The sequence below is a fragment of the Hoplias malabaricus genome, chromosome Y, assembly GCF_029633855.1.
Source record: "Hoplias malabaricus isolate fHopMal1 chromosome Y, fHopMal1.hap1, whole genome shotgun sequence".
Taxonomy (NCBI): domain Eukaryota; kingdom Metazoa; phylum Chordata; class Actinopteri; order Characiformes; family Erythrinidae; genus Hoplias; species Hoplias malabaricus.
The window spans coordinates 79,515,730-79,529,892 of record NC_089820.1 but is presented as its reverse complement, the minus strand read 5'-3'; the positions used below and the strand labels follow the sequence as shown (position 1 = coordinate 79,529,892).

General features: G+C 40.5%; 1 protein-coding gene across 1 annotated transcript in view; it reads left to right on the top strand.

Moving 5' to 3' along the window:
* The window catches only part of LOC136677895 (sodium channel protein type 2 subunit alpha-like), a 52,310-nt gene that overhangs the window by 19,673 nt on the left and 18,474 nt on the right, over window positions 1-14,163 (top strand). Inside the window, exons 9-16 of the mRNA XM_066655593.1 lie at window positions 2,788-2,929; window positions 3,804-4,001; window positions 5,337-5,519; window positions 7,387-7,737; window positions 8,187-8,316; window positions 8,768-9,006; window positions 9,324-9,497; window positions 10,935-11,291. Of these exons, the coding sequence (XP_066511690.1) occupies window positions 2,788-2,929; window positions 3,804-4,001; window positions 5,337-5,519; window positions 7,387-7,737; window positions 8,187-8,316; window positions 8,768-9,006; window positions 9,324-9,497; window positions 10,935-11,291 (1,774 nt within the window). The remainder of the gene's footprint in view (window positions 1-2,787; window positions 2,930-3,803; window positions 4,002-5,336; window positions 5,520-7,386; window positions 7,738-8,186; window positions 8,317-8,767; window positions 9,007-9,323; window positions 9,498-10,934; window positions 11,292-14,163) is intronic.

The following is a 14,163-nucleotide window of genomic DNA, read 5'->3' as shown; positions in this document are numbered from 1 at the left end:
GTAAGCACTTATCCAGTTCAGGGTCGCGGTGTGTCCAGGGCCTACCTGGAATCACTGGGCGCAGAGCAGGAATACACCCTGGAGGGGGCTCCAGTCCTTCACAGGGAAAACACACACTCACACATTGACTCACACACTCACACCTACGGACACTTTTGAGTCGCCAATCCACCTACCAACGTGTGTTTTTGGACTGTGGGAGGAAACCGGAGCACCCGGAGGAAACCCACACGGACACTGGGAGAACATACCACACTCCTCACAGACAGTCACCCGGAGGAAACCCACGCAGACACAGAGAGAACACACCACACTCCTCACAGACAGTCACCCGGAGGAAACCCACACGGACACTGGGAGAACATACCACACTCCTCACAGACAGTCACCTGGAGGAAACCCACGCAGACACAGAGAGAACACACCACACTCCTCACAGACAGTCACCTGGAGGAAACCCACGCAGACACAGGGAGAACACACCACACTCCTCACAGACAGTCACCCGGAGGAAACCCACGCAGACACAGGGAGAACACACCACACTCCTCACAGACAGTCACCCAGAGCAGGAATTGAACCCACAACCTCCAGGTCCCTGGAGCTGTGTGACTGCGACACTAACCTGCTACAAAACCGTGCCGCCTAAGTTATTTACATATCCACCTAAAAGAGGTGTGAACTGAGCATGAGTTTCGAGTTTCTTTATTACTAAGCAGTGGACAGTGGTATTGTCCGAATTTACTTGTGTTTCTTGGCATTATTAGTGAACTAAATAGTGCCTCTCTATATAGCCCAATACTAATGATATCAGTCACAGCCTAAGATGTGTTTATTCAATTCATTTCCCTTCACTATATGAAATTCCTGTATTGTTTTCCTGTGTTGTTGTAAAAATGTGTACCAGGTGTATCTTTGCAGTGCATTTGCACAGTTTCTATTTTCAGATATTGACCCTATGTTTCAGTTGAGATATTTTTGGGTTCATGCCTTTTTGCTTTAGAGATCTTTCTCCTTTAAAGGCCATGCTGAGAAAATCCCCAGTGCCATCAGGACGTGACCTTGGACCTTTTAAGATGAAATAAGATGCTGCACTATTGATGGTGCGTGTGTGATTGTTTGTGTGTGTGTGTGTGTGATCTGGCTGATGATCAGAGACAGGATCAGGCCTGTCTGAGAGAGATCACTTCAGAGAGCAGTATGTACTGTTACTGTCTCACAGCTGGGTGCCCTTTTCTGCAGTGCAACATGTGCTTCACTGGCTGCTGGAATCATGCTGATTTTACATCATTTATATGAGAATAAATCTGACGTGTGTACTCACACAGATTCCACTTTTTACATACTCTATATCAGTTTAATAATGTTTGCTGAAACATAAATGTATTTCTTGGCAAACAGCCTAAATATATAGGTGCATAGTATTTGTAAAAAGTTGATTTAAATGTGGGCAGTTTTGTGCAATAGTGCAAGAAGGACGGAAGGTACTGCTGGCACCACTTTGAATGAGCAGTCTTACACACACACACACACACAAACTGGAACACACACACACACACACTGCTGTAAGAGGCTGGACTCAAGAGACACCATTAACATGGTCTCCGCTGGCAACTGCCTCCCAGACTTTGTTACTATAGAGACTCAGAGTGTCCTCATAGCAACCCTCTGCACATCTGATCTTGGCTAATGCATGGAATTTAGACTGGCCCTCTTTTATCTGCCTGTTCTCTTTGTTTATTCACAGAGCTGACCAAACCAGCATCCATTTCTGTAACGCAGACATTTATTCATGTTGCATTCTGGTCACTTTTCTCTTAATCAACTCCAGGCTGTTTATCACATCTGTGGATAAATAAGTGGAACCTCGTTAATGCAAACACTTGCTTTTTTAAATCTTCTCCTTTTTGTTCTTTTATTCCCACTGTTCTCTCTGTCTTACTCTTTCTCTCTTTTCCCCTCCACTCTTCTTCTAACTGTTCTCTCTCGTTTACCTCTTTACGTCTTTGTGTCTTTGCTACAGTTCTTCTTTAACTCCTGTCTCTTTCACTCTCTTATACACATTTCCCTTTTCTCTCCCTCACTCGTTGCCTCTTTTCCCCTTTACTTGCTTTTACTCCTTTTACCTAATTTCTCTCTCGCTCCCCTTTACCTCATCCCCCCTTTCTGACAGCTTTCCAGATGTCCTCAAAGTGAGGCAGTGCTCTCTCCAGCTGTTGGTAGTTCCATTACTAAATGATCCCTCTTTCAGATTGACACAGGCCTGTCCTCCACTCTGCCTGTCACTCAAACCTAATGCCACCATGGTTAGGGAGAGATGGGATGGGCGGAGGGTGATGGGTTAGAAAAAAATTAAAACTGCAACTTGATACCCATCTGTCTCATCATAATCCCCTTTGGACCTCAGTGCATACTATTGTGGATGTCTTGTGAGGCCCCATTTGAGGTTTCTCTGCTAATACGATGACACAGAAAAGCAACCTCTGTATTCATTTTTGAATTGTTAAAACAATGGGATATCATATTTATCTACAATGGACTCAAATATGTTTACATGTATGGTATAAATGCCTGGTTTTTACAGGGCAATAATAATAATTCTTGATTGTTGGAGTTGTAAAGTGTAAAATTGTTTAGATTTTCAAACTATACCAATCACTACAAGTCCATAAATAGAAATAAAATGGCAGCACAACTCAGAGTTAAATTCATGTCACAGATTAACTTGTTTCTGGAGTATGTAACTGTATTATTGTTTGCGTTGTTTGCTCTCTTTATGCCATTCAGAAAGTGTCCTGATGGGTTTGACTGTTTGAAGACGGGGAGAAATCCCAACTATGGCTACACAAGTTTTGACGGTTTCGGCTGGGCTTTTTTGGCACTCTTCAGGCTAATGACACAAGACTACTGGGAAAATCTCTATCACCAGGTAGTGATACGCTGTTATTGTCATGTATTAATGCATATGTATTTTCAGGTTGTGTGACCTTTGATCACATTAATGTGCAGTGATATATTCATGTACGTGTGTTTATATATATATATATCCAATACAATGGTTCAAACATTGTGTCCTGAAGGCAGTGTCGTGTATCAGGACGACAATGCACCAATACACACAGCAAGACTGGTGAAAGATTGGTTTGATGAACATGAAAGTGAAGTTGAACATCTCCCATGGCCTGCACAGTCACCAGATCTAAATATTATTGAGCCACTTTGGGGTGTTTTGGAGGAGCGAGTCAGGAAACGTTTTCCTCCACCAGCATCACGTAGTGACCTGGCCACTATCCTGCAAGAAGAATGGCTTCAAATCCCTCTGACCACTGTGCAGGACTTGTGTATGTCATTCCCAAGACGAACTGACGCTGTATCGGCTGCAAAAGGAGGCCCTACACCATACTAATAAATTATTGTGGTCTAAAATGACAGGTGTTTCAGTTTCATTGTCCAACCCCTGCACACACATATATATATATATATATATATATATATATGTTACATGATTGATTCCAGTATTCCTGTAAATATATCCTTTAGGGTTATTTAGATTAAAGTAAATAATTAATAATCAATCATGTGTTGGGCTGTGGTTTTGTAAAGCTCCCACATATTGCCTGTTTGACTGGAAACTTTACATAAAAATGGATAACATTTTCTCTGTATTGTGTTATTTTGCTCTAAGTACCATTATTCTAAATTGTTAGATGGTCAAGAAATATTAAAAACTAGGAAAACCTCTGTCTTTTAGTCCATGGAGTTTAAATCAATTACTCACTTCTTGTCCACCTGGTTTCTGACAGATTCTGCGCTCGGCAGGTAAGACTTATATGATCTTTTTTGTGCTGGTGATCTTCCTGGGCTCCTTCTACCTGGTGAACCTGATCCTGGCTGTGGTGGCCATGGCGTATGAGGAGCAGAACCAGGCTACTATCGCTGAGGCCTGGCAGAAAGAGAGAGAGTTCCAGCTGGCCATGGAACAGCTCCGAAAAGAGCAAAGGGTAATACACATAACCTCAGGTTATTCCGTTGTTGCTCAACTGTTATTCCATTTGATTACATTACAGTTATTATGCTAAGATGATTATCACAATCATGGCAGATAGTAGTGGATGAATGAGGAACCGTGTAGTAACAGGTAGATTATGTAGCTGATTTTGTAATAACCATTCATCTCTGCTTTACACAAAATGCTATAGTCACTGTACACAGATCAACCACAAGAATGAAATCAATTAAGCCACTGATAGATAGAAGTAGAAGTGGTAAACAAAAATTAGCTTGTTACCTGTCAAAGTGTGGAATATATTAGTCAGGTGAACAGACAACATCTTCATGGGCCCACAGGGATGGAAGCCTAGTCTTCCTGGTTCAATCCCACAAAGGAGCTCCTGTATCACAAATTGTTGTATGTTAAAACATACAGTGCTTCACAACTTGCTGTTTGCCCATGCTGACCCATTTGAGCCTTGTACAGTGAGCCTAATGGCTGTCCTAATGGAATACTTTTAGTAAGTACTACACACAGCATACAAGAAACATTTCAGGAGACCCGCCATTTTGGAGATTTGGTCTTTGTCATAGTAGTTTGGGTCTTTACACTTGTCTATTTTTCCTGCTTCCAAAATATCAATGGTAAGAACTGACTCACTCCCTTTCTAGTAAATCCCACCCCGTGAAAGGTCTGGAGAGAGATTAGTCTCAAAATACTTTACAAATGCGTAAATGTTAATCCACAAATAAAGTCACAAATAGGTTTCATTTGTGGATCAGGCTGCATTTGTATTTGGAGCGGGTGAAATGCGAAAGGAAAGTCTCAAAATCCAAAAACCCGCTAGAGGAAATGAACAAATGCATGTCACGGTAAACACGCGAGTGACTTGATCCACAAACGCAGATTCTACAATTTACAAATAAATTTTAAATTCGAGTCTTCGACTTTACAAATATTTGCAATGTAAATGTAAACAAATGTATTTATTTTGTAAAATTGTGATATATCTATGAAAACCAAAAACATGTATTTATGAATGTAACTGTATTTGTACAAATTGCAGACCGTGAGACACAGATTGGGACGTATTCATTCGTAAACAGTGAATCATATTTGTGACTTGTGTTTAATTTGTGGATTAACATTTACGCATTTGTAAAGTATTTTGAGACTAATCTCTCTCCATAGAAAGGTGGCATTGTAACAAGACAATTAATGGTATTCTGTGGTTTTAATCTTGTGGCTGATCAGTGTATACTCAAGTTGACTATGTATTTTGTTTAGCTATAGAACATTCAATAAAATATCTGTTGAAGAAGTTGCTTTGAACCGTTTTTTCTAGGCATTAGCAAAAAGAAACAAGGAAGCTGAGCTAGCTCGAGTGCAAGAAATGGTTCCATCTCCATGTAGTCATAAAGACTCCAGAGAACGCCGGACCAGATCCAGATCCCACAGAACTATGTCAGAGGAGACAGAGGAGGATACAGACTTCAGATCCCACAAGTTCGATCCATTTGATGAGAAGGTATGATTTCTGAAGATCTCCCATTAAAGAATAAATTACTTTCCCTGTTATAAAATGTTTAAAAATGTCATATGCCTGAAACATGAGGGATAGTTTTTTCTGTCTGTATTTCAATGAAGGAAACAGAGGTCATGTTTAAGAATATACAAACCCCATTTCCAGAAATCCTATAATCCTATAAATGCACAAAACTCTTTGTTAATTAATTTAACCTTTATTTAACAGGAAAAAAGACATGAGATTTTCACTGTTTTCAGTGACAAACTTAATTCTGTTTGTTAAGTCTATACAAATTTAGAAAGAAATGCCTTCAACATTTGAAAAAAAAAAAAAAAAAAAAAACGGGAGTGGCATGTTTACTACTGGGTCACATCACATTTCTTAAAAATTATAGTTTTAAATGTTTGGGAATTGGGTGGCGCAGCAGGTAGTGTCACAGTCACACACCTCTAGGGACCTGGAGGTTGTGGGTTTGATTCCTGCTCCGGGTGAATGTCTGTGAGGAGTGTGTTCTCCCTGTGTCTGCGTGGGTTTCCTCCGGGTGACTGTCTGTGAGGAGTGTGGTGTGTTCTCCCTGTGTCTGCGTTGGTTTCCTCCGGGTGACTGTCTGAGAGGAGTGTGGTGTGTTCTCCCTGTGTCCGCGTGGGTTTCTTCCTGGTGACTGTGAGGAGTGTGGTGTGTTCTCCCTGTGTCTGCATGGGTTTCCTCTGGGTGACTGTCTGTGAGGAGTGTGGTGTTTTCTCCCTGTGTCTGCGTGGGTTTCCTCCGGTTGACTGTCTGTGAGGAGTGTGGTGTGTTCTCCCTGTGTCCGCGTGGGTTTCCTCCGGGTGACTGTCTGTGAAGAGTGTGGTGTGTTCTCCCTGCGTCTGCATGGGTTTCCTCTGGGTGCTCCGGTTTCCTCCCACAGTCCAAAAACACACGTTGGTAGGTGGATTGGTGACTCAAATGTGTCCGTAGGTGTGTGTGTGTGTGTGTGTGTGTGTTGACCTGTGAAGGACTGGTGCCCCCTCCAGGGTGTATTCCCGCCTTGCGCCCAATGATTCCAGGTAGGCTCTGGACCCACCGCCGCCCTGAACTGGATAAGCGCTTACAGATAATGAATGAATGAATGTTTGGGAATTGAAGATACTAATTGTTGCAGTTTGGCAAGGAGAATTTGACCTGTTCCTGCTATATACCAGACACAAGCTGCTCGACAGTCTGTGGAAACTGTTGTCTGATTCTCCTCTTAATGAGGCACCATATATTTTCAAGAAAAATTTGAACTGTAGTAAGACTAATCAAACACACACACACTCTATGTTTACAATGCCATTCTAATTTAACTTGAGCACAGAACTGCCAAAAAGGAGAGTGTGTCCACGTGTGTGAACTCAGACAGAGGAAATTAGCTATGGCTGATTGGCTGGGTCTTTGTTCAGTTTGGGTGGGCTCAGGCCCTTCCAGACCCACCTGTGTCTATGTCCCTGCACCAGGGGTCCACAGAAGACCCTTAGACTACTGTATTAACACGTTTTAGAGAGGCCAGTCCTATAGAATATTCTTTGACATGCTTTTTACAGCATCTTTTCGTTAGATGAACTTATTCAACTACATGTGTAGGTATCACATCAGCCAGTTTGGATTTCTCATTCATATATGTCTTTTTGCACACAGAAACAAACAGCACAGGCCTGAGCGTACATTAAATGTAAATATAATCCAGTGCATAACTAATTATGTAATAATAAAATATCATTACTGTTGTTCATCAAAATCTTTATCCATTCTGTTCTCTATTTTATCAGCACCTATCTGTTCTTCTTAATCATTTGTTACACCTTCTCTTCATCTCTCTAGCCAATTTATCTCTCTGTGTTTGCTCCAGCCCACACACCCTCTACTAGCTACTCTCTCTTCCCATCCTCTCAGCACACGGCGGGGCAGCAACATCAGCATCTTCACCTTCCGCCCACGCAATAACTCAGAGGCTGACTTTGCAGATGATGAGAAGAGTGTTCTCGGTGATGGCCGAAGCAGGGCAGGGTCCACTGTCACACCGTGGCACAAGCGCCGCACGAGTAGCATTCGCAGCCATTGCTCGCAAGTCTTTACACCCACCCTCACCGTTAATGGCCGTCTTAATGTCTCGCTCGACCAAAATGGGATCACTGTCATCGGCCTCCACACGCCCAACTCCCTGCCTGGCTGCAGCATGGAGAAGGTCAAAGAAGACATGGTGAGTAGTTGGTTCAAACGGCATTTTCTGGCATTTTAAAAAAAACTTTCATGCCAACCATGACATTTAAACAGCTTCACGGAACATCTTTTGGTTACATTTCCACATTTGAAAGCTTGGTCTTAGAAGTGCTTACTGTGGAGTATATTACAGTATATATCTCAGATGTATTGTTTCATTGCTGTAGTGTACATTTACTTAATTAATCTCAGTAGCACCACTTTTTTAGCACCTTGCTCATTTATTTCTCATATGCATCTAAAATAAGTATAGTTACTGAGAGCGAAATGTTTGTCTGGGAATAACATAAAATAGAAAGTGAATTCTGACTTTGCATATTACTGTGAAAGTATCATGGAGTTATTAAAGGCTATAAATATTGTCTATCCCCTGTACAAACATATAGTGTATGTGTTCTGAATATACGCTTTGTGTATGATGAGTAACAGGAGCTATTGTGTGTGGAAGAGCACCCTATTGCGGTCCCCAAACCCACTCAGGAAGTGCAAGTGGAAGCACCCCCTCCGCGCAGAAAGAGAGGACTCAGTTCCATCAGTTTCTTCAGTGATGCCATGGATGGTGTGTGATGCTGCTTAGTTTCCTTTAGCCTGAGCATCTAGTGCACTCCATGCTTTGAGCACAATGAACACTGCAACAAAATTATTAATGCCAAACTGTTCTCATGGTTATGAGAATGGAACAACATTGCTATTTTTAGATGTGAAGTCTCTCAGTGAACAGGCTTGTAACTCACTCACTTATTTACACATATTTACTCAGTAATTTTTAGAAAAATGCTCCACAAAGAGGTGTGTGCTTCATTGAGACTTTTTTTTATTGTTCTTTCATTAATCTTATGTTTGGACACACATGAATGATAATGAACACATTTTGAACTACAGGATTATACTTTAATTATATTTTTTAATCTAAGCTTAAACATAGGTGAGTTTTTTTTTTTTTTGGCAAAACACATTTTTTTATGATATTTTTTGTGACCAGATCTTAATGATTCACCTTTTAATCTTAGAGCTGGAAGAGTCTCGCCAGAAGTGTTATCCATGCTGGTATAAATTTGCAAAGAAGCACTTGATCTGGACGTGCTCTCCAACCTGGATGAGGCTTAAGGAGGCAGTGAAGGTGATGGTGATGGATCCCTTCCTGGACTTAGCCATTACTATCTGCATAGTGCTCAATACACTCTTCATGGCCCTGGAGCACTACCCCATGACTGAGGAGTTCAATGGCATGCTCAGTGTGGGGAACCTGGTGAGAAATTACACAGAGTATTCATACAAATGCATCAAATGTAATGTAGCAGTCTCTATCGTATTTAAAGTGTTATAGCAGATTACAACGAATGTTAATAGTGTTTACTAAAGTCATTTATTAGCCCCATGTATGCATTTTTAGGCCAGAATATAAGACATACTGGTTCTTTCAACAAAGGCTGTATTGGTTCAACTGTTGAGTAAATAATATATTTAGTAACATTTGTTCATTAGGTATATTTAAAAAAAAACTCATGGAAGGGTTTCAGCAAGTCTGTTTATATTTTGTTGACTTGTATCTTTTTGTATCTTCAGGTGTTTACTGGCATCTTCACTACTGAGATGGTGCTGAAGCTCATTGCTTTGGACCCATACTATTACTTCCAGCAGGGCTGGAATATCTTTGATGGGATAATTGTTTGCTTGAGTCTTATGGAACTTGGCCTATCTAATGTGGAAGGACTATCTGTGCTCCGCTCATTCAGACTGGTATGGTTACATCTAAGCATCAGTATGGTCAAAGTACAGTGGAACCTCTACTAACAAACTTTCCAAGATACGAACCGGGCATTTGAATATATTTTTCCTCCACCAACGAACCATGACTCTAGAAACGAACCTGAGCCTCCCCCGAGCCGGCGGCTGGAAATGGCCACTGACCCCAATAGGCGAGTCTCCCAGCGCCCAGACTTGAGTGAGCTTTTAAGATTAGCTAATTGTAGCTTTAGCAATTTAGCATTAGTGTAAATAGCAGACATCGAAATTCGTGAAAGTTAAGCCGTATCTACGCTTCGTCTCCCCACATTCACCACCTACTCTCCGTTATTCCCCCCACCCCCCACCTCCCGTCATACAGCCAGTGCCTGTGTTACTCCTCCAGCCAGTCGTCACGTCTTCAAGGTAGCGATGTGTAACCACTTAAAACTTTATTATTTCTTTTTTATTACTGTTACCACTGTATTTCTCTTTTATTTTTAGTAACGCTACATGTATTTTTTTACTAATTTGAGAGTGTTGTAAACATATATCAGTTCAAAAAGGGTGATTTTCGGGGTGGGGGCTGGAACCCATTAATTGCTTTTCCATTATTTTAAATGGGAAAAATTGACTCGATGAAACGAACTTTAGAGGTTCCACTGTATTAGTTCTATTGGAAGTAGTTCAGCAGAATATTTTTACTGGAGATTGATCAAATATTTTTGTGTTTGGGGATTATGTTAACATTGATTTATTTAACATTTATGTTAAAATGTTTCTCTACATTTATTTTGTAAATCTGGAGGGAAAGCCATGTGCAGAACTTTATGATTGTCCTTATCATTACTAGATAGCATGTGTTTCTATATATGCCTTTATGTCAACTTCAAATAGGTAACAGTTTTGGGAGCATAGGTATGTTCTATGTATTTAAGTGGAAAATCTGGCTTTTTACATAGCCTTGTTCACATGCACACTTACGCTAGCATAAATGCTCACTGCATTAGAATGATTAAATATGCCATCATGTTACTACTGAAACCCAAATGTGGCTTACACATTCTGTCCACTTCAATCACAATGCATAAACAAATTGTAGTACAGGTCATGTAGTGTTTAGCCAAATGGATTGACCAGTTTGTCTATCTTTTATGTATAATAATTTGGTTTTTGAGGTTGCCCCTACAGCGTTTTATTGACCATTACACACTATGACTTTCCGGATTTTCATACTAATTGAACTAAATACACCCTTGTGGAAAACACTCTTTATTTGCTTTATTGTGTAACATGGGTGATCATGAAACTTTTCATCTGCTAAATGAAACAGTGGATTAAAATTTGTGACATCTAGCTTTTCACCACAAAATTATTTGGTCTATTGAAATTTTACTCAGTGCAGTGTTTGATATCTTTGAAAACAAGACACTGACCTCTGTGCTCTTTCAGTTGAGAGTCTTCAAACTGGCAAAGTCCTGGCCCACACTCAACACACTGATAAAAATTATTGGCAACTCAGTGGGCGCCTTGGGCAACCTGACACTCGTCTTGGCCATCATCGTCTTCATTTTTGCTGTGGTGGGCATGCAGCTATTCGGGAAGAACTACCAGGACTGTGTGTGCAAGATCAGCAAGGACTGTACACTGCCACGATGGCACATGAAGGATTTTTTCCACTCTTTTTTGATTGTATTTCGTGTCCTTTGTGGCGAATGGATTGAAACCATGTGGGACTGCATGGAAGTGGCTGGACAACCACTCTGCATTCTGGTCTTCATGCTGGTCATGGTCATAGGCAACCTGGTGGTAAGTTAAAAGGTTCTGAAAAATACATTTGCATATTCAAATGTATTAATGACAAATGATTTTATCGGTGTAGGTTTTTGTAGTGATTGGAAAAGCTCATGTTTGCATAGGATCTTTAAAGATAACTGTTATGAGGGAGATGGGGTAAAATGTGTAGCGCATGGCTTGTGCTGACTACAGGATTACCACATCTGTCATATGCTGCAAGCAGTACTTTATTTTATGTCCATTTTTGTCTCCTATTGTTGAAATGCGAGTATTAAGCTTATTTCACCCTCTGTTGTTAGTTCAGCTATATTTCACATACCGCTTTTCCACCAACGAGAATCCGGAATGGTTCCAGTTTGTGAGCTAAATTTGAAACCGTTCGGCACGTTTGCACAGAAATAAACTGGTTCATGAACCAGAAAAATTTGTTCCCAGCTGGAAATAAGATTAAGACATACATTCAGTGATGTGTACTTTTTTCTGATACTTTACAGTATCAGTACATCGGCAATTATATCAGGTATACCTTCCATGTTTATGCACTTTGTATATGGAATATTTATTTACTACCTCTATCAGTTTGATGTATTCAGTATGCAGTGACTCCAAATTAAAGTACCTGCTTTAGCATAGGCTTCTAAAACATGACATTAACTACCTACTATCTACTGACACTTGGGAAGTGTGGACACCTTTTTCAAAAACATTTTTTCTTGAGAACGTTAGCCGAGTTCTATACAAAGGCACATAAACTAGCTTTTTCTGAGTGACAGCATAAGCATCATTCGAGTTCAATGACTAATGTCAAAAACACTTATAGAACATTATTGCCTGCCTACTCAGACTGTGTTGATGGTTGAAAAAATAAATGGCTGTACTTTGAAAATGTATTAAATGTTCAGTATCATGCTTTATGTTCTGAAGCGATTTTGGAGGTTGAAATTTTCTGAAAAGTTGCTGAACTATCATGTTATCAGGAATCAATCTGTAATACTGAATTCAATGAAAGCTATGTTTCGTAAGCTTCAGTGATCTACTGTGATTTTACGCCCAGTTCATGCCCTTACCAACATGACCCTTTTCATAGCCTACAAAAACATACATGTGGAGCAGCTCAAGAATGTTTTTTTTTTCCAGAGAAACAGATGACACATACTGTAATTTTCTGCCTGAGGAACACCCATTCATATTATTCTTATTTACAGATCCACTGAACAGTTATCATATTGGACATTACCTTCATTTACAACAATATACACATTTGTGGCAGGTTACAGCAAACCAATGTTTACAGATTACAGCAAACCAACTAATTTAAGTACATTTTTAAACATGAGTTTGTGTTTTTGTCCTTTATTTTGGTTTCAGTAAAAGAGAGAAGATAAGCAGGATATCTTTTTTGGCTGTTGTTGACCTTGTCACCTGTTGTTAGTAGTATAAGTACATATCACTGTAGATTTGTTTGGTGAGATTTATTAAAGCAGAACAGATGTTATTTAGTAAACAGCCACAATGCTCCTATTAACATAGACATTGAATGACTGGGTAACAGCATAGTCCATGTACATTATGATAAACTAGATCTTGCACAATACCCCCTTTTAGAGCCTAAGTTTATCTTGTACAATATATTTCAAAATATTTTATATTGGGCGGCACGTTGGTGAAGCAGGTTAGTGTCGCAGTCACACAGCTCCAGGGACCTGGAGGTTGTGGGTTCGTTTCCCGCTCCGGGTGACTGTCTGTGAGGAGTGTGGTGTGTTCTCCCTGTGTCCGTGTGGGTTTTCTCCGGGTGACTGTCTGTGAGGAGTGTGGTGTGTTCTCCCTGTGTCCGTGTGGGTTTCCTCCGGGTGCTCCAGTTTCCTCCCACAGTCCAAAAACATACGTTGGTAGGTGGATTGGTGACTCAAAAGTGTCCGTAGATGTGAGTGAATGTGTGTGTGTGTCTGTGTTGCCCTGTGAAGGACTGGCGCCCCCTCCAGGGTGTATTCCTGCCTTGCGCCCAATGATAAGAGTTACAGATAATGAATGAATGAAATGAATATTTTATATTCATTACATAAGTAATTAGTTACATTTACATCATTTTTGTTTTAATTTCAAATATTGTTGGTTTCAATGTCAGAAATATAAAAACATTGCAAAATTGTTAAGAAAGTTTTTTGCTTTCCACAAAATAATATTAATTATACCAGTCACCCCCTGTTCATCAAATGAAATTCTAAAAATCTCTACTTTTTTCAAAATTAGATATTTTTAAAATTCCCCTAATGCCTTAAAATGGGTTTAGATGTACAGGGGTTAGACAATGAAACTGAAACACCTGTCATTGTAGTGAGGGAGGTTTCATGGCTAAATTGGAGCAGCCTGGTGGCCAATCTTCATTAACTGCACATTGCACCAGTGAGACCATGTGCATCCAATGGTTCAAACATTGTGTCCTGAAGGTGGTGCCGTGTATCAGGACGACAATGCACCAATACACACAGCAAGACTGGTGAAAGACTGGTTTGATGAACGTGAAAGTGAAGTTGAACATCTCCCATGGCCTGCACAGTCACCAGATCTAAATATTATTGAGCCACTTTGGGGTGTTGTGGAGGAGCGAGTCAGGAAACGTTTTCCTCCACCAGCATCACGTAGAGACCTGGCCACTATCCTGCAAGAAGAATGGCTTCAAATCCCTCTGACCACTGTGCAGGACTTGTATATGTCATTCCCAAGACGAACTGACGCTGTATTGGCCGCAAAAGGAGGCCCTACACCATACTAATAAATTACTGTGGTCTAAAACCAGGTGTTTCAGTTTCATTGTCTGACCCCTGTAGCTCTGCACCTCCTATGAATCAGTACACATGGATCTAGGAATGTGGAATCCGTCCAC